Source organism: Neofelis nebulosa, chromosome 6, assembly GCF_028018385.1.
Source record: "Neofelis nebulosa isolate mNeoNeb1 chromosome 6, mNeoNeb1.pri, whole genome shotgun sequence".
Taxonomy (NCBI): domain Eukaryota; kingdom Metazoa; phylum Chordata; class Mammalia; order Carnivora; family Felidae; genus Neofelis; species Neofelis nebulosa.
In genome coordinates, this window is record NC_080787.1 from 146581627 (window position 1) to 146605409 (window position 23783).

General features: G+C 45.5%; 1 protein-coding gene and 1 long non-coding RNA gene across 12 annotated transcripts in view; one reads left to right on the forward strand and one right to left on the reverse strand.

The window, feature by feature from the left end:
* Nucleotides 1-1951: 1951 nt before the first annotated feature.
* On the reverse strand, nucleotides 1952-10610 carry LOC131515119 (uncharacterized). The gene is made up of 2 exons (XR_009263448.1): nucleotides 4353-10610; nucleotides 1952-2744 (listed from the first exon to the last, which is right to left on the reverse strand). It is a non-coding gene; the product is annotated as an uncharacterized LOC131515119 (long non-coding RNA).
* SYTL3 (synaptotagmin like 3) overlaps nucleotides 2229-23783 on the forward strand; it is a 93918-nt gene continuing 72363 nt past the window's right edge. For 5 of the 11 annotated variants that reach the window (XM_058735789.1, XM_058735797.1, XM_058735796.1 and 2 more), the window contains exons 1-4: nucleotides 2229-2651; nucleotides 11066-11181; nucleotides 12929-13584; nucleotides 16158-16376. In XM_058735789.1, the coding sequence (XP_058591772.1) occupies nucleotides 13475-13584; nucleotides 16158-16376 (329 nt within the window). In that variant the 5' untranslated portion in view covers nucleotides 2229-2651; nucleotides 11066-11181; nucleotides 12929-13474. Of the gene's footprint in view, nucleotides 2652-3742; nucleotides 4298-11065; nucleotides 11182-12928; nucleotides 13585-16157; nucleotides 16377-23783 lie in introns of all 11 variants that reach the window. The other 6 variants (XM_058735792.1, XM_058735790.1, XM_058735791.1 and 3 more) reach the window with 6 other exon arrangements.

The following is a 23783-nucleotide window of genomic DNA, read 5'->3' on the forward strand; positions in this document are numbered from 1 at the left end:
AGGACACAGACAGGCACAGAGAGCTCTTGTGAAGACACAAAGACAAGATGGCCAACTACAGGCCAAGGATAGAGGCTTCCAGAAAAAAAACCAATCCTACCAAAACCTTGATCTTGAACTTCTAGACTCCAGAATTATGAGAAGATGAATTTCTGTTGTTTAAGCCACACAAGTATTTGTTACAGCAGCCCCTAGCTAAGTAATACACCTACTTTGGAAATAAATATCATAGGGTACCCTCATTCCAAAAACATTTTCTTCCAAATATTCCTAAATGGATTCACTTAGTGTCTTATGCTACAAATAGTAAAATTACTATTAAACAGATAACAGTTATTATTTACTAAAGATCTTCTTAGGCCAGGGGTCCTCAACCACAGTCACTATGGCAGGGCCTGATATAACAAATACATAATAAATATCTGTGAATGAACAGAATGAACTGTAAAACGAAGAGGGAAACCTGTGGCCTTCACCAGGAAATGGCTCTGGAAGGCCAGATGGTTTGCTCAAGGTCACTCTGATCTGTCTGTCTCACCCCAGAGCTTGCCCTCTTAATTCACTCTTGCCTCTTGCCGCAGCCCACTACCCTTCACAGCCTGTTACCACCCACCCTCCCAGCCCTGCTCCTCCCCTGATGGAATGTACCATCTCAGGTCATCATCCTCAGGCCACAGAAGAATGAGATTTCAGAACTGAGGAGCCGGAGGGATGATCAAAGTGAACCTCATTTACAGTTGAGGAAACTGAGGCCCAGTAGTGTTCAGAGGTATCCAGTGACTCCCAAGGCCACACAGTGCACCTTATTTTCAGGGATCATCTGACTTGCCTGATCATTCAGTTAGAGTTCACACTACTTCACCCCCAAAGGTGAGTCTGAGACCCTCAAAAGAGCCCACTAAGGGAATGGAAAAACAAGTCCACAGAGTGGGAGAAGATATATGTAATGTAAATACCTGACAAAGGACTCATATCCTGAATATATAAAGAACTTATATAAATCAATCACAGAAAGACAGATAACCCAATCGTAAAATAGGCAAAAGACTTGAGCAGGCCCTGCAGCAAAGTAGCTAGCTAAATGATGAATAAACCGAAAAAATAATGTTCAAATTGCTCAGCTACCTTAAATATCAGGGGAATGAAAATCAAAACCAGAATGTGATTCCAACACACACTGACCAGCATGGATAAAATAAGAAAGGCAAATAGTAAGTGTTGGGGGAACATGGTTCTGATAGGTGTGCAAATTAGCATAACCACTTTGAAAGACTGGCAGCAGCTACTAGTGTTGAACGTTCCATATCTGGCACATAGCCAACAGAAACACGGACAAGAATTCGCCCAGACACTATACCAGAATGTTCGTAACAGCACTGTTCAGACCAGCCCAAACGATGGATCGCACAAATGGCCATCGCTAGTGCTATAGATAAGCTTGTTATGTATTCATAGGATATAATGCCACAACGAGAATGAGTAAACTATAACCACATGTGAAACCCCTTAAAAGCATAAAGTTTGAACAAAAAATCAAAATGGCTGCACTAATGCTTCAGAGAAGCTTGATTTTAAAGTCACCTTTTTCCTCTCTTTGGCAAAACCTCACCTCCTGCCTCGCCAGCCTTTTGTTTCAGGAACCCGGCACCACCCGGAAAACGTGACTGAAGAGGCTGGCAGAAAGTATCCTCTTCCTGTGGAAACCGGCCCCATCCTGCATTTCCCTACACCCTCCCCACTCTTCCTCCAGGCGGGCTTGCAGGTTCTTGAAAGCCTCAGCCTGCAGCAGCCTCCAGGGCCCACAAAGCACTAAAGCTGTGGTTCCTCTCCATCCCGAACTCTGTCTTGGCATTACGTTTTGTCTCCAAAGCACGGAGGTCTGTTTTCTCCAACACCTGCAATAGTACGGTTGAGCCTCAAGCATGCTGAACAAAAGAAGCCAGACGCAGAACATATTATATACGTTCATTGACACAAAGTGCAAAAACAGGAAAGCGACTCAGTGGTGTTAGAGATCAGGAAAATAGTTATCTTTGGGGAGAAGGTAGTAACTGGAAGGGCAGACAAAGGGGCTTCCGGGGTGCCGTTGTAGTTTCTTGATAGGGGTGTGTTCCCCCTGCTTGTGATTTTATCGTATTCTATTTGTATGGGATACCTCAGTGAAATCCCCCCCCCCCAGCCCCGCGGTGCACCCTCCCCCCTCCGAAGCTTATGCCAGTCTTGTTATTCTTGCGTTTGTAACCATTCTTCACAATGTGATCAGTCATTTACACTTGAGGTCAATGTGAAACCCCTTGCAAATGTGAAAACGTTTGAATATTTGAAGCTTCTAGTCTGTCTTGGGGTTTCCCTGGTAGGGGTGAAAGTTTCAGGAACGTCAGCTTTGTCTGTCCTCCAGCTGAAGACCGTGGACTGTTGGCCTACAAGAGCCCCTGGGTGTGGCTTTGGGTGGCCTCGCTCCTGAGGTCCTTGGCGATGTGGGGGCAACCACAGAAGCTGTCTGGGCGGGCGCAGAGGCTGCCCCGCTTCAGCACTGGCCCGACAGGAAGGAAAGAGAAATGCGTCAGTTGTTCCAAAGTGAAGAAAAGTTGACTTCCTTCTCTCCAGAACAGGCCCCCCTGTCTCCTCTCTTGAAGCAGATGCCAAGGTAGGTGAGTATCCACATCCAGCCATGTGGGGAGGTTGTGCTGAGAGTGAGGTGGGTAGAGAGTATGGTGATTGTAACTTTTCCTGAATTAATGACACTGAGAAGGTGGGAGACAAAAACAGTGATAAATTAGCCAGAGGATGACTTCTAATTTTATTGAATAGCATACACTTAAACGGTAGGGTAATAATGATTTAAATGGAATGGAGGAAATACTTGAGAGTTAGTTGAAAACCACACCAAACCAAACAACTCTATCTAAAAGTTATATGGTGTGAATTTTTTTTTAAGGTGGTGCTTGTTTTGATTGTATTTATATTGTTTTCGTACTGTGGTTATTGCATACGTTGGACTTCTTCTGTGGCTTGTAAATTAGTGTACATACAGTTTATTATTGCCTTGCTGTGGATTCATAGATTCAGATTGTTTCCATCACCCATAATCTCTAGTTTGGAGATAGAACATAAATATACTTTTAAAATAAAAAAAGAAAGTCAGTTAGCTGGGTCTAATTTTAACTTCTTTCGGGTAAGCTGCCTTAACCTCCAAATGCATTTCTTGGCAAGAGGAGAGATGATGAGGGAGACATGTGCGTTAGGTATTAAGGATCCACTATGAAGTTAGAATTGATGTAAGAAAAAGATTATTCAGCTAAGACTGAAGACTTAGCTGAACGGGAGACTCTAGCTTCTGAACTTTTCTGCCTAAATAAAGCATAAGGCTTTGAAGTTCAACAGACCCAAATTGGAGTGTGATTTTAGGTAAATTACTTAATCGCTCCCAGCCTCACACTCCTCATCTGTGAAATGGGTGTACTTACTTCATAGTGTTGTAATGAAGGTAGAGGTAATGTATGCAGAGCCCTTGTCAGACTGGCCCCGAGTAAGTGCTAAATGAACAGTTGCTTTTGGTCCAACAAAAAGTGTAACAACAATTATGAGCAGTGTCTGTGACAAGGTAATACTTTTAATTCTCATTTCTTTACTCTTCCTTGAGAAGAGGTCAAGTGTAAGCCTTGGAAGTTGTGGGTTTCTATTTCAGTGTTTAACTTTGATTCTAAAACTAACGTTTATCAACTGCGTGTTACACGCGTAGCACCGTGATCTCAACGTTTGGGGTTTTCTCGTGGCAAGATACCTACCTGAACGAGAAAGAACCGGTAGAATCAGCAGTGAACTGCAGCGACCTTTCAGGACAAAGGCTCATTTCCCTTTCTCCCATGTCAGGTGGGCTTTGCGTCTTCTTGAGTTAAGCCCATGTATGCGCAACTTCCTACCGTAAGGACTTGAAGTGCATACAACTCGTGGAGGCTTTTTTAAGAGAACGAATGCAACACGAGGTCGGGGCCCCGGATGGGGCCACGCGCGTGAGGGACGCCAAAGCGTGAGCTTCGCCAGCTTCCCGGAAAACGCACGTCTAACGGTTAAGGGACCAGGGAGGCGAAGGACCCGTAGCCACGCCCCTCCGTTCCCCCGTCGGGCTTTCTGGTGGACACGCATGCGCGTCAACTGGCCTTTGTGAAAACGAACCGGCCCCGTTTGGGCCGGCACCACGGAGGCAAGAGCTGTTATTCGCCCATCTCCTGCCTTACGTGGACCCGGTGTCCTCTGTGGCTGTGCCATACGCCAGCGAAAAGGGACGGCACTTCGGGTGAAGTTTGGGGGTCAGCGTTCCCACGCTGTCTCCCCCCCCCCCCCCCCCGTACCAGGCAGAGTGCTGGGGTCATGTTCTCAGACTGCGGCCCTTCCAGGAAACAGCTGTGGTAGAAGCAGAGCGGCGGAGGCTGAGGCCCCCCGAAACGACCCGCCGTTGCGCGGCTGTGGCTTTCGGGCTTTGAGAACATTCTGTAGTTGCCCTCGAACACGCCGGCAGCGCCGACCGTCCGGCCACGCGCACGCACGCCCCTGCGGTTGGCCGCATTTCCACTGTCCCCGTCCCCTGCATCACGGTCGGGCGGGGGAGCTTTCCTGCCTAGGATCTGATGACCAGCTGCTCAGAGATGACACGGGATCGGGTGAAAGAACCGGGACACCTGCCGGCAAGCAAAGAACGTCTCCTTTCCTGTCCTCCTCGTTCTTTTGCCTCAGTTCCGTGATTCTCGTGCTTCCCCCTTGTCAGGTCTAAAAGCCAGGCCAGCTTTGCTGTGAGGCCGAGGAAGGAAAGCGGGCAGCATTTCAACACACCATTGACTGTTTTGTCCCCGCGGCAAGGTTGTCCCCACATGTTTGGCCCACAGGGTTGTCCCCCCTCCCCCAGCCATCTCTGCTTCCTCCATAAGGAGAATCCCACCTTCCTCCGAGCATTCTCCTTCTCTGTAGCTTCTTGCACTTTATTATTATTTTTCAACTCAAGGACCATTTCCAGAATTCCATTTTTTTATTTGATTTTTAAAATTTTATTTAAAGCCAAGTTAGTTAACATGTAGTGTAATAATGGCTTTAGGAGTAGAATTTAGTGATTCATCGTTTATATACAATGCACAGTGCTCATCACCATTTAGCCCGTGCTCCCCACCCAGCACCCCTCCAGCACCTCTCAGTTTGTTCTCTGTATTTAAGAGCCTCTCTCATGGGGCACCTGGGTGGCTCAGTCAGTTAAGCGTCCGACTGCAGCTCAGGCCATGATCTCATGGTTTGTGAGTTCAAACCCCACACTGGGCTAGTTGCTGTCAGCGCAGAGCCCATTTGCAGATCCTCTGTCCCCTTCTCTCTCTGCCCCTTCCCCATTCTCTCTCTCTTTCAAAAAAAAGAGTCTCTTATAGTTTGCCTCCCTGTCTGTTTTTATCTTATTTTTCCTTCCCTTCCCCTATGTTCATCTGTTTTGTTTCTTAAATTGCACATATGAGTGGAATCGTATGATATTTCTCTTTCTCTATTTCGCTTAGCATCATACCCGCTAGTTCCATCCGTGTTGTTGCAAATGGCAAGATTTCATTCTTTTTGATCGCTGAGTAATATTCCATTGTAAATATACACCACATCTTCTTTATTCATTCATCCATCAATGGACATTTGGACTCTCTCCGTAACTTGGCTACTGTTGATAGATTCTGGCGTCTTTACACTCAACCCACCGTGTTATAATTTATTTGCTTGCAAATAAGCAATGGAATGCTTGGAATGTGAACTTCTTGAATGCAGGACTTGGGTCTTCCTTATTGTACATCCTTAATACCTGGCATATGCTTGGCACACAGAAGGCCTGGAAATCCATGTCGTTGAACCCATGCCCCCAAACACCATAACCCAGCTGTGTTTGTCTGGAGGCCAGAGTTGCACCAGGATGCAGCCTGACTGGATACAGACAAAATGGAAATACACGGATTGAAGTACCATGCTGCGTTTAGGAGGGGACCCCGCTGCCTCTGTCCCTATCAGTCCCTGAGAAACGGCTTCTTCTCCTACTTTGGGGGCTCCCTACGTGGGGGACGGATTGCAGGGAGGAATGTTTGAGCGTTGCTTGCTTCGTTCCAGCCATTGCTCTAGGTCTCCACCTGGGTGATTTATTTCATCCCCAAATCCACCCTGTGAAGCAGGGTCACAGAGGAGGTCACAGAGGAGGCAGAGAAGGAAGGGGGGTGTGGCAGAGATTGAACAACTGGCCCGAGAGCACGTGGCTATGCCCTGGAATTGGGCTTGATCTCAGATCGCCCTGTATCCCCACTGACGCGGGGATGGTACAGTTTGGTAGAGTGCTTCTCTAAGCGGCTGTGGGAGATTTTTCCTTCAAGATGGTGCTGCGGTATTGGTTTTATGTTTTAATTGTTACATACAAACGGACAGGTGGGGGAGTGCTGTAAAGCCAAGGCAGTCATGGTTGCAAAATTACAAACGTGCAGTGGAGAAAGGAGGTTGGGGCATCCCATGGATGAAAATGGAGCCTGGCTTCTTTGCTTGGGACAAAATAAATACAATTTAAGAATCTGTCAGGTGGGTGAGAGAGTGATTGAAAAAGGAGCATCTCAGAAAAATGGATCTGGGAGATTACATCTCTCCGGCTGTGGGGCTGTGAATTTCTGCATGAGATCGTTAAAAACGCTTGTTAATATGCTTCTCAAATTCTGAAATGACTCCGATTCTCCTGTGCTTTTCACATTTCTGAAGGCTGAAGCTTTCAGAATTGGGTGCTTGCCCACCTGACTCTCCTTACTTCCTACTCGACTTGAATTTGTGCTTCCTGCTTTGCAAGCAAACCCGCGTGACACAATATTTACTGGGTTTCTCAACACATGCCAAATACTACTTGCTGGGTGGTGAGGGATCACTAAAACTCAATGTCACCACTAGAAAGGATTCTTGACTACAAGCCAGCATGAAGTCAGTGTCCCAATAGAGAAATATACGAAGTGGAAAGGTGTTATAATGAAGAAGGAGTGATTACCTTCGACTGCAAATAAGGAAAATTGGGTAGCAATTAAGCCGGACCATGAAAGATTAAAAATGATGATGGTGATACTGTCACTACCGCTAGTAATTACAGCGAACATTTATCAACTGCTTATTATGTGCTTGCCACTGTGATCTAAGTGCTCGATAGGTAGCAACACAGTTAATCCTCACAACTACTCTATGAAGTAGGCACGGTCGTTCTCTGTATAGACAAGGAAGTTAAATCCCAGTGGGTTTAGGTAACTTGTCCAGCATCTCAGCAGTTAGTGAGAGGCAGAGCTGAGCTACTCGCCCACATAGTCAGGCTCCAAGCCTGCTTTCCTGACTGTTCCCCCATTGTCTCTGAGTAATTTAGATTTTGGTCGACGCAGGGAAGAGTAGGCACCAATCAATGCACAGAAAAGGAAAAGGGCCCAATGGGCTCGAGGGAATAGTCTCGAAGGAGTCCACTATGGGAGCAGTGGAGCACTTCGTGGGAGTGAGGATGCAGAAGTAGGAATACCCCAGGATGTCAGGAAGGCCATGTTCGTGCTTCGGAATTTGTTTATAGGCTGTGGAGAAGCTGGACTCCCGTGCTGGAGGAAGAATGTCACATTCCCGCCTCAGGGTTGGTAAATACACTGTTCCCGCCTGAGAGATGCCCTCTCCATGCCTCAGACCAGCTCCTCCTCGTCCCCCAGGCTCGGTGGGTCTCCACTTTGCCACGAAGACACCTTGTGAGGGTTACAGATGTTACTCTCCTCTCTTACTCTGTCATCCTAGACAGTAACACGTAGCACAGTGCAAGGAGCATGCAAACTGATTTTGATAGATTTCATGTAATTCTTTTACTACCTCTGTGTTCTACTCCAAAACATCGCATCAATCAAAACATCCGCAAGAGAAGTAGGTTTGTTTTATCCGTGTTTCAAAGACTATGAAACATATTCCAGCATGGTTTCTACTACAGGGGACTAGAATCTGTAAAGGTGTACCTCCCCCTGCTAACGCCAGGAGGTGGTTAAGATTCTCTCTGGCTTTCTTGGTGTTTACCATGGGCCTGTGCTGCTTACTGACTGGGAAGTTCGCTAAAAAACAACCACAAGCAACTTTAAAAATTAAAAATGAATTGTTACCATGGTCCTGGGGGCACTTTGTCTTGCAGAAATAGAGCACGAGCTGAGAACAGTTTTAGTGAATCATTGTGGAGTGATTTGCAAAATGGGTCACAGAGTAGAATCTTCAAGTTAGCAGTAGATACAAAACTAAGAATTCAAATCCCAGTGCAGAAAGAGCCCCAGAACTTCTCTTCAAGAGGATGGGAAAAAAATGCAGCTGAAATAATTCAAATAATTTGCATCTTGAAAGAAGAACTCTGAGCTCTCAATTATAACCTGGAAATCAGACCTGAAATTACATGTGCAAATTCACAAACTAAAGTTCCCAGACCAAAACACAAAACGACGACCACCACCAACCAATTCTGTATTTCCCTTACCCCATTCTCCTACAAACCCAATAATGTGTTGCAACATGAACAAGAGAATTATACAATTTAATTTGTAAGTGACCTTAGAAATTGTTGGATCTTCTAATTCAGTGGTTTTTAAAACTATGAAATTCAATGCTTACTCATTATATGAAATATATTGTAATTTGCAATCTGGAAAATTAGAACATATTAAAAACCTTGAAGATATACTCTGTGTTTATAAAAGAGTTAAATTTTATCAGATAATTGTAATTTTTTCCCCAATTACATGGTCTGGTAAGATAGTCAACATTTGCATGGGAGTGCGAGACAGTTCTTTGTCACTCTGCCAACCAGAAGCACCCCACAAATTTCTAAAGATGTAAGGGTGTTACTGCCCCCATTGAAAATCCTGAATGAGTCCTAGGAAACAACCATGAAGCAACCATGGCTCAAACCTGTTACGTGGAAAGTCCAAGCCACCAGGCTAGGCAGGACACTAGGAGGACACTGGAGACCAAAGAGAAAACATCTTCCTCCACTTCTGTTAAATCTTGATGTGACCCATCCTGGGGTGATGCCCTATGAACAGTACCGATTTATGACTCTGGAGTGATGCTGTCTGCAGTGCTGAGGGCATCACTTCAAAAGTCACCCCTTGGTTAGACAGGCTCTGGAGACAGATCCTTCAGGTCAAAGAAAAAAAGCACATTTCCATCTAACAATAGAAGGCTTTACTCCTAATAAATATTAGCCAAGTGCTTGTGTGACTGAAGGTTTACAGAAGTTAGAATCAAATTTCTGAAAGTCAAGGATAAAAAAACACAGTGGGATGGATACAGAACACCTACACCTCTAGTTTTCTAAGCTTATGCCAGCATCAATTTGGAATACCAGAAACCACCACGTTTGGCTCTCTATTTGAAATGCATTCAATGAATTGTGATTTGGTTCTATATTCTTAGCTTTAAAACCGATATAGTAACGATACCTCAAGCACAACTTTGCTACTTTCTGCCAAACCGCTGCTCAAATAATTGATTGTTTTCTTAGTCTATGCCCTTTATACCTCAAGGATGTCCTTCTTGTGTTCTTTCAGTTTATCAGAATGATATACTCCACCTTGATTTTTTTTTAAGATTTGAATTTTACGTAATCTCTACACCCAATGAGGGGCTTGAACTTGCAATCCCAAGATCAAGAGTCACATGCTCTACTGACTGAGTCAGCCAGGTGCCCTTATACTACCTTGATTTTTCTTTTGTTTTGTTTCTTTATTTGGTTTTGTCTTGCTACTAAGAAGGTCAGAAATACGTCCATGCTCAAGTACAATGACTGTTTCACTGCAGGTTCCTGCTAGAATGATCTCCTCTTGCCACTCTGACTGCTGATATGTCTCTGACTTTATCTTAATTGTCCTCTGTGCTTTTATTGTAAGTAGCATCATATTCTTGTTAGACAGGGGATAGGGTGTAAATCACCAATCAAGTCGTGTGCTCTAAGCACTTGAACAGTGTTGGCACTTGGCAGGTGTTCAGTAAGTATTTGCTGGATGGGTGGATGGGTGGATGGATGGATGGATGGATGGATCCTAGAAACAAACTGAATTTCACTTTTCTATAGCCAGGAGTGAATGGCCACTGAGGGGTAGGTTAGCTCCCTCTCATCCATGAAAAGTGCACTTCCCACTGGAGGCCCGCAGCCATGGATTGGATAGAGGATGAGGAGTGTTGTTAAATGATAATTGTATCCTGTATTTCTGTAAAACCCTGCCATCTGAACGAGTGAACATTTACATGTTCCAGGATTCCCCCAGTGAGTTCATTGGTCATGTCATTTCTAGCCTAGCACTGCACGACTAGAGCTAGAGGGTGGAGTACAAAAACCACCTGAAAAGAAAGCTCAGTGCACACAAATCATGTGTTTTGAGCCAAGTGCAAACCTCTTCATTTGAAAGACTTGAGGGGCGTCTGGGTGGCTCAGTCGGTTAAACGTCTGACTGTTGACTTCGACTCAGGTCATGCTCTCATGGTTGGTGAGTTCGAGCCTCACGTTGGGCTCTTTATTGACCGTGCAGAGCCTGCTTGGGATATTTTCTCTCTCTCTCTCTCTCTCTCTCTCTCCCTCCCTCCCTCCCTCCCTTCCTCCCTCTCTCTGCCCCTTCCCCACCAAAATAAATAAAGAAACTTAAAAAATAAAGAAATAAATAAAATTTAAAGACTTGAGAATCAGACCACTGATATAGTTCTTGGTCCAATGGTATGGTTAATGATTAGAAATAAGATGAAAGAAAGAAGAACCAAGGGGCAAGTTGAGAAGAAATAGGCTCATAAGGTTGGTGACTTATTGGGCCAATTTGCGCCTCACCACTTGTCACTTGATGATACTTTATTCCACATTACTTTCCTCTTTTCCAGAAACTCAGATCCTTGGGGAACTAAGATCTACAAGTTCCATCCATTCATCTGGAAAGTGGGGAACAAGGAGAATCGAGGCTTTGCCACAGCCATGCAGCGATTACCAGCCAGGCTGGGCCAGAGCCCAGAGTCCTTGTTGATTTGTCATTTTCCCACCATCTAGATCGGATGCCTTTTGAGAGCAGGCGCTGGCGAGAACCTTACTGAACACTAGAGGCCAAGTGTGCGCCTTTGCAGAGCTCTGCGACACCCTATTTGTCATGCAACCAGTGCATTTGGGTGAGCGACGTGTTTTAACTTTGTCTCATGACAGAGGAAATGACAAATCTAGACTCCCTTGAGCCACGGGTCCTTAGCCTACAGGGCCATGAACTTGGATGGGGAAGGGATTCCACCTTTATTTATTTACCTCTAACTACAATATAGCATTTCCTTCCATTGTGAATATAGGCATCAAACCACAGAAGAACTAGCAGGACCTGTTGACTGTCACCAGTAGAAATCATAGATATTTTCATACCACAAGGCATGTTACAGATATCTCAAAATATGATTTATAATCACCACTACTTTGAAATTACAGTAGTTGTTAGACTCATGACTTCATGCGTCAATGAACATATATATTCCTATATTAAAACATTTCAGTATAATTGATTCCCTTTGTAATTCAATGTATTTTATTTTATGCATTTAAGTACACAGGCTTCACTAGACTACCAAAGATTAAGAAAAAAAGAATAAGAATCTCTGCTTAAAGAAAATGATTCCTGGGGCGCCTGGGTGGCTCAGTCGGTTGAGCGTCCGACTTGGGCTCAGGTCATGATCTCGCGGTTTGTGAGTTTCGAGCCCCGCATTGGGCTCTGTGCTGACAGCTCAGAGTCTGGAGCCTGCTTCGGCTTCTGTGTCTCCCTCTCTCTCTGCCCCTAACCCACTCACATTCTGTCTCTGTCTCTCTCAAAAATAAACATTAAAAAAAAAACTAAAAAAAAAAAAAAAAAAAAAAAGGAAATGATCCCTTAGGGCTCTATTAACCTCTTATTCAGTGATTTGTTATGAATCATAATATAATGTGAGTTTCTGTTGAAGCCCAACAAAAGGAGTTTAGGTTCTGAAGCATCGAAAGGAAGTCTTATTACTAAGGAAATCATGTAGATTTGATAACAAAATGGCATTTACAGAAAGTATATTGATTTGATCTACACGTTCTGCATTTCACTGATATGCATCTAGCCAGTGTTTTATCAATTCAATGCCATCTTCTTGGTTGGGGAGAGGAACAAATGGAAGGTCATGTGAGTCCAGTGTCACCAATGGTGGGAAAAGGCAGGGAGAATGTATACAGAACCTTTCAATCAGCATTAAACAGAAACGAGACCCCATGCATAAGGCAGTCCACGAAAACCATTAAAAAACAAATAATTGCTATATTGAGGTTGTGATGATGTCCCTTCACACCTCCCCAATTGATTAAGAGGTTGTTTTTTTTTTTGAGTTTTGAAGTTAATTGTAAAAATAATAGCTATGCGTTGAGCACATTGTTCTTCTAGTGTATTGTCAGTTAGGATGAGGTACATTAATCATGGACCTTTATGCCCCTAAGCATGGAGATACTGGATTCCTATTAGAACAATTAAAGTTCAGAGTGGCTCAGTCGGTTGAGCGTCTGACTTAGGCTCAGGTCATGATCTCGCAGTTCGTGTGTTCAAGCCCCACGTTGGGCTCTTTGCTGTCAGCACAGAGCCCGCTTTGGATCCTCTGACCCCTGGCTCTCTGCCCCTCCCCCATACTCTCTCTCAAAATAAATAAATAAAGTTAAAAAAAAAACCAAAAGAACAATTCAAGTTTAGAAGTTTTGGCTTTGAGAAACATGAGAAGGCCAATTTAATAAAAGTTAAATTCTTACGTTATCGCCGTGGCAGAAAGTGCAAGGGTCTGAGTGGAACACTCGGTGTTTCCGAAATAATGCCGCGGGCGAACGCAAGCCAGGAAAATGATGCCACTTTTGTTGCTGTCTTTTCTACAGGTGTTGACCTGGCTGGGCTTTTAATTACCATTACTGCTGACCTGAAAGCATTGGAGGCGAAGGTTATTTTCTAAACGTCCTCGATATTCTTCTCACTGCCTTTCGTAAGTTTCCTCCCACCGGGGCTCGCTTCCGCTTTGCAGAAATTATCTGCTTAGAGGCCTGCCTGATTTATGACAATCTCTGGCAAAACCCCAGAAAAGAGATAACACTCTTGTCTTCGACGGACCTCGGAGGCGGCAGCGGGACCCGGTGGAAAGGGTCTTCCGGGGGCCTGAGGCTCTGGGAGCCACCAGTCCAGCTGAGGGACAGCCTCTTGGGGCTTTCTTCTCCCTGAGGAGCGTGACGCAGTTAAAAAGGAGAAAAAAAAAAAAAAAAAAAGAGCCACAAGCCAAAGAGTTGCCAATGACATAGGAGAGGGAGCGCTTTCAAGCCACCGAGCGGCTCCTGGAGGCTCTGAGCTCACCCACCCCCAGCCAGGGGGCTCCGTCGTGGAGCGACACTCAACACGGGTCCGCGCACGAGAGACGAGAGACGAGAGACGGAATGGCCGGGGAAGTCAGTCTGAATTCCCTCCAGGAACTGGAACGCGAGGTCATCCTCCAGGTCCTGTACCGAGACCAGGCGGTTCAAAACATCGAGGAGGAGAGGATCCGGTATGCTGTCCCCGCGCCGCGCGATTCCCTGGGTGCTGGGCTTTTCCTGCGCACAGCACCGCCCGATGCCACTTGGCTGGCTGCTGGCTCCCTGCTGCCCACGGGGCGTCCCCTCCGCAAGCGTCCCAGTGAGGGCTGGGGGCCGTCCCAGTGAGGGCTGGAGGCCAGGTGGCCCTGCCGTGTGACTGAGCTTCCCTGAGGGAGGAGGGAGGCTGCTTTTGTCATTCACTTAAAATTATGCCTTTCTGTGATAAGTGTGTTGTCTGCTGCCTGTCGCTTTGCTACTTCCTGGGAATAACTCAAAGGAAGATGTTCAGGCCTCTACTATACCTCTCAAGGGAAAGACCTCCAGGGAAGGGCTGCCTCCGTTGTGCGATCCTGCGGCAGATCTGGTGCAATCCTTCCCCGTCTTTTTCTTTGTGTGCTTTTGCTAACAAGTTGGCTTTGAGGGGAGGGGAGTGGAAAATATGAACCTGCTCAGCCAGTTCCCTGACTGATCTGCAATAGGCAGTTTCTTTCCTTGTCTGTCTTGAAGCTGCACCGGCCGTTTGGTAGTAGTTAACGCTTACTAAAGCACCGTATCAAAACCACCGACCCATAGCGGTCAAGACCCACCTTTAGAAATGGTGATGCCTTGTTTATCAATGTTTATAAAGGATATGAAGTCTAGAAAATAAGTACATGGAATAGGCTTTTTTATTTTGTTTTGTTTTTAAACTTTTTTTAATGTTTATTCTTATTTTAATTTAATTTTTATTTTTTTTAATGTTTTATTTATTTTTGAGACAGAGAGAGACAGAGCATGAACAGGGGAGGGGCAGAGAGAGAGAGAAGACACAGAATCCGAAGCAGGCTCCAGGCTCTGAGCTGTCAGCACAGAGCCCGACGTGGGGCTCGAACCCACGAACCATGAGATCATGACCTGAGCTGAAGTTGGACACTTAACTGACTGAGCCACCCAGGGTCCCCTGTTTTTAACATTAAAAAAATTTTTTTTAATGTGTACTTATTTTTGAGAGAGAGAGAGAGAGAGACAGACAGAGTGTGAGTGGGAGAGGGGCAGATAAAGAGGGAGACACAGAATCAAGAGCAGGCTCCAGGCTCTGGGCTGACACCACAGAGCCCAACACGGGGTTTGAACCCAAGAACCGTGAAATCATAACCAGAGCCAAAGTCGGACGCTTAACTGACTGAATCACCCAGGCGCCTCTTTTAAAATTTTTTTTAATGTTTATTTATTTTTGAGAGAGAAAGAGGACGAGTGGGGGGACTAAACATTTTTTAAAGTTTATTTATTTTGAGAGAGAGAGAGACAGACAGACAGGGCAAATCCCAAGCAGGCTCTGTGCTGTTAGCTCAGAGCCCGATGTGGGGCTCAGTCTCATGAACTGTGAGATCATGACCTAAGCTGAAATCAAGAGTCAGATGTTCAACCACCTGAGCCACTCAGGTGCCCTGTATTTTGTTTTGTTTTTAATGACAGAACTCCTTCAGAGTTTGCCAAGAAAAATGCACATATAAAATAAAACTTTGGGCAACCAAATGCTTGAGAAATGAGAGAAATTTGCTGGTTAACTGAAAGGTACAATGTTTTTTCTGTACTCCTCAGTTATCCCAAAGCTCTCTAAATGTACTTATACTTTCTTCCACTAAAAAATAGAATACACTGAACAAAATGGAATTGTCTTTGATGATTGGAGGTCTTTCAGTGATTTAGAAACGTCATTTTGAATATCAACAAAGTAACATGGACACCGTGGAAAGGAAGCTTTGTTCCAGAGGGACAAAGGGACATTTGCCCTGATTGTAGGGCAAATCCTGCAAGTTGAATGTAAGCTATTTCTTTGGGACTGGCTTCTCTCTTCTAAAAGCAGGTGGCAGAGACATTTCATAAAAGAGTATTCTGGTTAATGACACCTCTCTGGGGTCCAGTGTAAGGTCCCTTTGCACTTGTGCTATTGTCTAGCGGAAATAGGTATTGGGGGTGAACTGACCACCCATAAAAAAACAAAAACAAACAAACAAACAAAAACAGTAGCAAAAGCATAGCATCAGTTGAATAATTGTGTTGGATAACTTATGACAATAGCAAGTGTGTATGTTCTATCTTTATAGTTCTTTCTATGCCTTCTGTATTAAAATTGATGCCATGCTCTGTGTGTGTGTGTTTTGTTTTGCTTTGTTTTGTTTTGTTTTCTTCTCCCACTGTTCTTGCTAACCATTATGACGCCCTTTGGGCGTGGAGGGATGAGCCTAGAACAAAGTGAGTAGCTAACTCATCTGTGCCAGGAATTTGTTATGCTTTGCCATTTGGTCTTCTCAGCATCCTGGGAGATCACCTTTTTCTCATCTCTGTTTCACAGTTGAGAAAATCTCTGAGCCTCTTTTTGGAAGGTTGAGTGAGACCCCTCGCTTTCAGGGCCATGTTGTCGCCTGGGGGTGTCGGATGCCAAAGCGCCGTCTGCCTTCTCGTGCTGTGAGCGGCAGCATTGGGGCTCTTGCCGCGTGGGAGTGTGCCTCGCATCTGTCCTTCCATTCAGTCCTGTCTCATCGTTTGACTCTTTGGGTCGCAGGAAACTGAAGACGCACCTGCAGCATCTCAGGTGGAAAGGAGCAAGGAGCGTGAGCCCGGAATACAAAGAGAAGTCCTGCGCACGCTGCCAGTGCCAGCTCGGGCTTCTGCTGAACCGGGGGTCCGTGTGCAAGGGCTGCAGCCACCGCGTGTGCTCCGAGTGCCGAGTCTTCCTGCAGAGGACCCACGCCTGGAAGTGCACCGTGTGCTTTGAGGACAGGTGAGATTGCCCGGGTGTTCAGTTCCTCCCGTGGACTCAGCCCTGGAGACGGTCCCAGACACACCCCTGACAGAGAGAGCTGTCCCTCCTCAAAGGTTCATAGAGTGCTTAATACAAAGCTACCTTTCTAGACTTGGAAATTTTAGTAATTTAAAAATAAATTTTATTAAATAAAAAAGATATTTTTAAATTTGCAAATGTTTGTTTGTAATGGCTGAGGATGGGCTAACCCAGGAGTTAAGATCCATTTGGATTTTGTAACTAGGTGCCTGAGTTTTCTCAGAGCTTAATTTATCTCTTTCAGAGAAAGTGGAGTGAATTTTAACCTAGGGAATATTAGAGTGATTCTGTGTAGCTTTATTTATTTATTTATTTATTTATTTATTTATTTATTTAAGAGGAGGGGTGCCTGGGTGGCTCAGTTGGTTAAGCGTCTAACTTCAGCTCAGGTTATGATCTTGTGGTTTATGGGTTCAAGCCCCGCATCGGGCTCTGTGCTGACAATGCAGAACCTGCTTGGGATTTTCTCTCTCCCTCTCTTTCGGCCCCTCCCCAGCTTGCACTTTCTCCCTCTCTCTTAAGATAAATAAACTTAAAAAAAAGAGAGAGAGTGTGTGTGTGTACACGCGAGCAGGGGAGGGGCAGAGACAGAGAATTTTTTTTAAAAAAAATGTTCATTTATTTATTTTGAGAGAGAGGGAGCGAGTGCATGAGCAGGGGGAGAGGCAGAGAGAGGGAGAGAGGGAATCCCAAGCAGGCTCTGCACTATCAGTTCAGAGCCCAACATGGGGCTTGACCCCTTGAACTGTGAGATCATGACCTGAGCCAAAATCAAGAGTTGGACACTTAACTGACCAAACCACCCAGGTGCCGAGAGAGAGAGAGAGAGAGAGAGAGAGAGAGAGAGAGAGAGAGAAAGAAAGAGACAGAGAAAGAGAATCTTGAGCAGGCTTGATGCTCAGTGTGGAGCCTTAAGCGGACTCAATCCCATGACCCTGGGATCATGACCTGAGCCAAAATCAAAAGTTGGATGCTCAACCAACTGAACCACTCATATGCCTCATGTTATTTTTAAAAATATCTTTTTGAGGTATAATTGACATACAACGTTATATTGATTTCAGGTGTGCAACATAATGTCTAGCTATTTGTATGCATTGCAAGGTGATTGGCACAGTACATCTTACTACCATCCTCTTAATCTCTGCTTCAATTCTGCATGATAACCTTGCCGGGTAGAGTATTCTTGGTTGGAAGTTTTTTTCCTTTCAGTACTTCCTTTCCCACTCTCTCCTGGCCTGCAAATTCTAATGAAAAAAATCTGCTGATCATCTTATGGGGGTTCCTTGTATGTCGCAAGTTGTTTTTCTCTTGTTGCTCTTAAGATTCTCTTTTTATCTTTAACTTTTGACATTTAATTATACTGGGCTTGGTGCGATCTCTTTGGATTCGTCTTACGTGGAACTCTCTGGTATTCCTGGACCTGGCTGGCTGTTTTTCTTCCCAGGCTAGGGAACTTTTCAGCCATTATTTCTTCAAATTATTTTCTGCTCCTTTCTCTCTCTTCTCCTTCTGGACCCTGTCATGTGAATGTTAATTATTCCACTTGATGTTGTCCCATGGGGCTCTTAGGTTGTCTTCATTTTTTTTTTTTTTTCCACTTTGCTGCTGTCTGGGTGAGCTCCACTGCTGTGTCTTCCAGATTGTTGATCTGTTCTTCTGCTTCGTCTGGTCTGTTGGTGAACCCCCTTAGTTATGCCTCAGCTCTGTGACTTCTGTTTGGCATGTGCTGATCTTTTCTCTCTTTGTTGATGGTCTCACCACATTCATCTGGTCTTCTCCTGAGTCTGCCCAGCATCTTTATGACCGTTACTTTGACTTCTTTATCAGACAGATTTATCTTTATCTCTGTGAAATTAAGGCCTTTTTCTGAGATTTCGTCTTCTCTTGCATTTGGAATGTACTTCTCTGTGTCTTCATTTGGCTTGACTCTCTCTGTGTGTTTCTATACATTAGGACAAACAGCAACCTCTCCCCATCTTGAAGGAGTGGACTTGTATGGGTGATGAACCTTGTTGTTCAACCTTGCCCTAGCTCTTTCTTGTCTTCCCCAACCCTTGTGATTGCCCAAGCAGCCTGATTTATTCCTCTTTTTTCAATTTTTTAATGTTTATTTTTGAAGGAGAGAGAGACACACACACAGAGCATGAGTGAGGGAGGGACAGAGAGAGAGGGAGACACAGAATCCAAAGCAGGCTCCAGGCTCTGAGCTGTCAGCATAGAGCCCAGTGCAGAGCTCAAACTCATGAGCTGTGAGACCATGACCTGATCCAAAGTTGGATGCTTAACCGACTGAGCCCCCCACCCCCCAAATTCTCGATAGGGCTCTGTTGGTGTGCTAAGACCTGTCAGCGTTCCAAAAGGAAAGATCTGTTAGAACCTAGTTTCGGGCTGATTGGAAGCCAGATCTGTAGGCAGCAGCTTTTAAAGTATGCAAACATATCCAGTCCTGTGGGACCACAATCATAAACTGAGCTGGCCTCTAGACCAGGAGATCTGAAGGTGCCCTTTGGGTGGAGGTTACAAAACTCAGGGCTCCAGACAAGTGTACAAGCTCCTTCCTAGGAGGTACCAGAGAGCCGTAGTGAGGCCAGGGGAGAGTGTAAGGATTGTGTCTCCCTGCATATGTTCCCTGAAACAGCTCATAACCTCCAGTTTTATGGCGAACGTGAAGTCTGTCCCTCAGGCTAAAGCTCCAGGACAAGTAAATGGATCTTTTTCACAGGGAGACTGGGGACATGCTTCAGTCTACTGTCTGTGCAGCCCTGGGGCTTGCAGCCTGCCAAGAACCATCTTTACGATTGTTACAGTCCCGTGGTGCCCAGGAACACGAGCTCTCTGGCTGTCAGGGCCAGGTGACCAATGGGTGTCCTCTGTGTGGGCTGTGCTCACCTGCTGGCTTTGCGGTGCAGCTGGGGAGTGCGGAGGTTGGAGCGTGCCTACTGGCTTCAGCAAGGCAGGGGGAGGACGCCGTGACCTCTCACCCCACTGGCCTTAGCCAGGCAGTGGGACAGTGCGACGTCTGCACTACCAGGGTAGAGAGCCAGTGCAAAAATGGTGCTCGTCTGTGGAGAGGGTCCCAACTGCCCCTTGCCCTTCTGACAGGCGCTTTAATACTAGCAAATGAACCTCCTTCACATAGAGTCTTGATGCTTTTCACACTTGCTTTGGTCCCGGGTCTCCATGGGAGTGAGACCACAAGCCCCTTTGCACATAAGCCTCATCGTTTCTCTAAGCCAGACCTTTCAGGGCACATCTCTCTGCGGCAGGTCCCACAGGTTGGTGTTCCTGGCATGGGGCACGAACCCCTCGCTCCTCTAGGAGAAAGCCCGTGATTATAAGATCCCTCCCTGTTGTGGATCTCTGTGCCGGGGCGGGGTTTTTGTTGAGCCCGTGTCTCGGCCCTTCCGACCCACCTCAGTGTGGTCTCCTTATCCTTTGCCGTGGAGGAGCAGGTGAGCCGGCTTTCAGGGCTTCCTCAGAGGGAGGTGTTCCACGAGGCTGCAGATTTGGAGTGCCCGTGGGCGGAGGCGGGTTCTTCCCACACCGCCACGTTCCCACGCAGCTCTAGATAAGGCCTTTTGGAAGGGGGCAAGCTGACTTCTATCGGATACTTGAAATGAAGAAATGCATGATAGAGAAGTTGTGAGGTCTTTAACCATTTTTTGCCACAGAGTTGGTATTTTCAACCACCCATTTTGAACACGATAAAGAGGGTGTTTGGCTTGGGTTCCTGCTTTTCTTTCTTTCTTTTTTTTTTTTAATTTTTTTTTTTTAACGTTTAATTATTTTTGAGACAGAGAGAGACAGAGCATGAATGGGGGAGGGTCAGAGAGAGAGAGGGAAACACAAAATCTGAAACAGGCTCCAGGCTCTGAGCTGTCAGCACAGAGCCCGATGCGGGGCTCGAACTCACGGACTGTGAGATCATGACCTGAGCCGAAGTCGGCCGCTTAACCGACCAAACCACCCAGGCGCCCCGGGTTCCCGCTTTTCAAAGCAAGCACGCGCTGGTCATCGATTCCTTGAAAACGCAAGAGGCGGCGTTTCTGTCTGCTGGGGTCAGCGTGCACGAGGGCATCGCAGAACCCGGAGGGAGGGAGAAATGTTTGCTTGGTGTGAGTCTAGGAGAATCATCGGAGACTTTGAGATTTGAAAACAACTTCTAAAAATTGCTGCAGAAGTGCGAGTGCCCTGGACAGAGATCACGCGGTGTGCGTGCGCTGGCCGGGTTTTCTCTCCCCCTAAACTGGAAGCTTATGTTTATTGGGCGCCTGCCATTAATCGCCTCAAACCTCCTGTCCCTTCTCGAGGCTTCATTTTAATCCCTCATCCAGAGAGAAGTGGTTTGACCAGCTTTTGCTTTGCTCCTTTACTTCTGTGGCAGCTGCCGAATCACAGACTTCAGTCAGCTGAGTCTGCACATTTTATATGTGCTCCTTGGTTTGTGGAGGCCAGTGTCCTTCAGGCTTTTCTTTTCTCCTTTTGCTAGTGCTCCCTGCTCAAGCCCTGCAGGCTTTTCTTACCTTGAGAAGGAAAGATGGAGATTTGCTGTGAGCCGGCCACACTGTGCTCACGTAGGCCCGGGCTCTAGAGAGAGCGGGAAACAATTCCAAAGAATGTCTGGAAAGGTCTTAAGATTTTCTTCTCTCGTTTCAATCAGCCATATGTATTTGAAGTCTAATGGTAAACATTGCCCGCCAAGGGATTAAATTCAGCATTTTTTTTTTTTTGTCTTCTAGTAGTTAACTATAAGTTAAAAATCAAAACAAAAGGACAAGGCTGAGGCAATCTCCCGGGAAGCCGGCGGTGTTGAAATCTCTCCACCCGAGAGGGCATCATGTCCTGGCTCTTGTAACTCTACCCGCGAAGGACACAGAGTGTGATTTCTAAAACCCTGGCTTCCTTATTTTGAAATAAGGTTGCTTTTCAAAATACCTAAGATAATTGCATTACTAGGAGTCCATTGCCTCAGGAAATTGTATGGGGAGAGAAGGAAATAATTTATAACAACACACACTTTCTCGTTCTCCTTTCTTTGCAGCCCTATGTCCTCTCTCTGGTTTTGTCACCCTGCCCTGCTATCCTATTTCAGGGCCAAAGCAGAGCCTGGTAAAACTTTAGAGTATTTGACAGTCATAACTGAGCTGGGTCCTAAAGGGGTGATTGAGCCCCATGTTTTCCTCTCCCTGGGTCACCTTCAGCTGGAGACTCAGTCCTTGGGAAGAAGTGGATCCATCATGGAACCAGGAGGAGGGAAGGAGGTTTTTTAAATCCAGAAAGAAGAAGGAGTAGGCTAGGAGTTTTAAAAAAGTAAAACCAGGGGTGCCTGGGTGGCTCAGTTGGTTAAGTGTCTGACTTTGACTCAGGTCATGATCTCATAGCTTGTGAGTTCGAGCCCCATGTCAGGCTCTGTGCTGACAGCTCGGAACCTGGAGCCTCCTTCAGATTCTGTTTTTCTCTCTCTCTCAAAAATAAATGAACATTAAAATAAATAAATAGATAAATAAATAAATAAATAAATAAATAAATAAATAAAACCAACTTATAAATTGGTGCAAAAGGCCTATGGAATGTGCCTTGGGGTTCTGTGGAGGTTCCAGGAGACCTTTGAGGTTTCTGCTACAGGCAGGTTTTCTCTCCAAGAGCTGCTAAAGGTCACGAGGAGCTCAGAGGATGGAGGGCTGAGCTGGTTCGAGGGGACTTTCAGAGTATCTGTAGTTGGAGTATTTCTGGAAGAGGGTCAGTGGGAGAGAGGGAGACAGGCATCCTCAGGGAGAGAGGACAGTGTGGGAATGAGTGTTTAGCATTTCTTTACACTGCATGTTTCATTTAAACCTTAAAACAGTTTTATGGGGCAGCTTCAACTATTATTCTAATTTTACAGGTGAAGAAACAGAGGCTAAGAGACATAAGAAAGTTAGCCCAAGGTCAGGGAGTCAGTTAGACGAAAACCCTGGTCTCCTGAATCCCATCCCTCCTAGATCTCTGCCCCGTCCTACCTGAAGGGAGAAAAGCCACTCAAAAGACTTTGGATCTTGGGGACACCTGGGTGGTTCAGCCAGTTAAGCGTCTAACTGTTGATTTCGGCTCTGGTCATGATCTCACAGTTCGTGGGGTCAAGCCCTGTATCAGCACAGAGCCTGCTTGGGCGCTCTCTCTCTCTCTCTCTCTCTCTCTCTCTCTCAAAAATAAATAAACATTAAAAAAAAGAGAGAGAGAAGACCTTGGATATTGGACCGTAGGAAATGGGGTGTGAACCATTGCCAAAAGAAAGCCATACCAAAGTGGACCAGCATTCTGCAGGGCAACCCAGGGGACAGGAAGATGAAGGCCAATGATCCAAGAGAGTCTTTGCGGTGAAGGGGCTATGAAGTGATGAGGCTGGAGGCGAAAAGAACTCGGGAGTAAAAGAGAAGCAGTAAGAAAAGACCCCAGGAAACAAAGACAAGTTGGAAAGGACTTGGGAGAACAAAGTTGGTTGAAAGTTGCTTCCAGTCGTGAGGAGACGTATATTGTCCTTAGCAGGAGCCATCCAAAGAGGCTGATTTAGGAGAAGGAAAGAAGAGAAAGAGACATAAATATCCTTGCTTCTTTGGTTGATTACCACAACCCCCCACCCTCAAGTATACAGACAGTTTCCGCGATGAAATGGCACGAGGTTAACAACCATGTTGAAATATGTCAAGGAGACTAAGCTTTATATTTACTTGTTTGTTTTAGCTTTTGTTTTAAAAAATAAGATTGAGGTTGATGACTTAGGTTCACACTGATTGTTTTCCCTTCAAAATTATTTACTGTGCAATAGCATCAAATTCCACGTGTCTAGAAAAAAACCTGCTCATCTCCCTGAAGTAGATTGCTGAGGACTTACACGTGTTCAAGACATTTTCTCTTCAAACTGTGATCGTTTCTCTTGCTTCGTAATCGGCTGTGACCATAAACAATCATTCATTCATTCTTTAGCCTCAGAGATTTGTTGGAATGCTTTCTCGGTTTCATTAGGCACGTTTGCTATTTATAAAATAACTAGAGCAGAGATTTTAGAGTTAGGGTTTCAGATGGTAGGGGGCAGTACTGTTGATTTCAGAGTATGGGCTGCTCACATTCCTGTGATGAACTATGCCTGGGGCTAACGGACAGAAACCTAAGCGTGTCCCGTTCCAAACTGATACAGACGTGGGCATTTATTGTCACGTTCTTAGTTCTCAGGTTGGGATTTGCATTAATGCTGCAGAGCAGTAAGGGTTAAATACGATTTTGGAATTTATTAAAGGAGATTTTTGTTGTTGCCGTCCAAATACATTTTAGATTGGGATTTAGATGTAAAGATATCATTAGAGGATG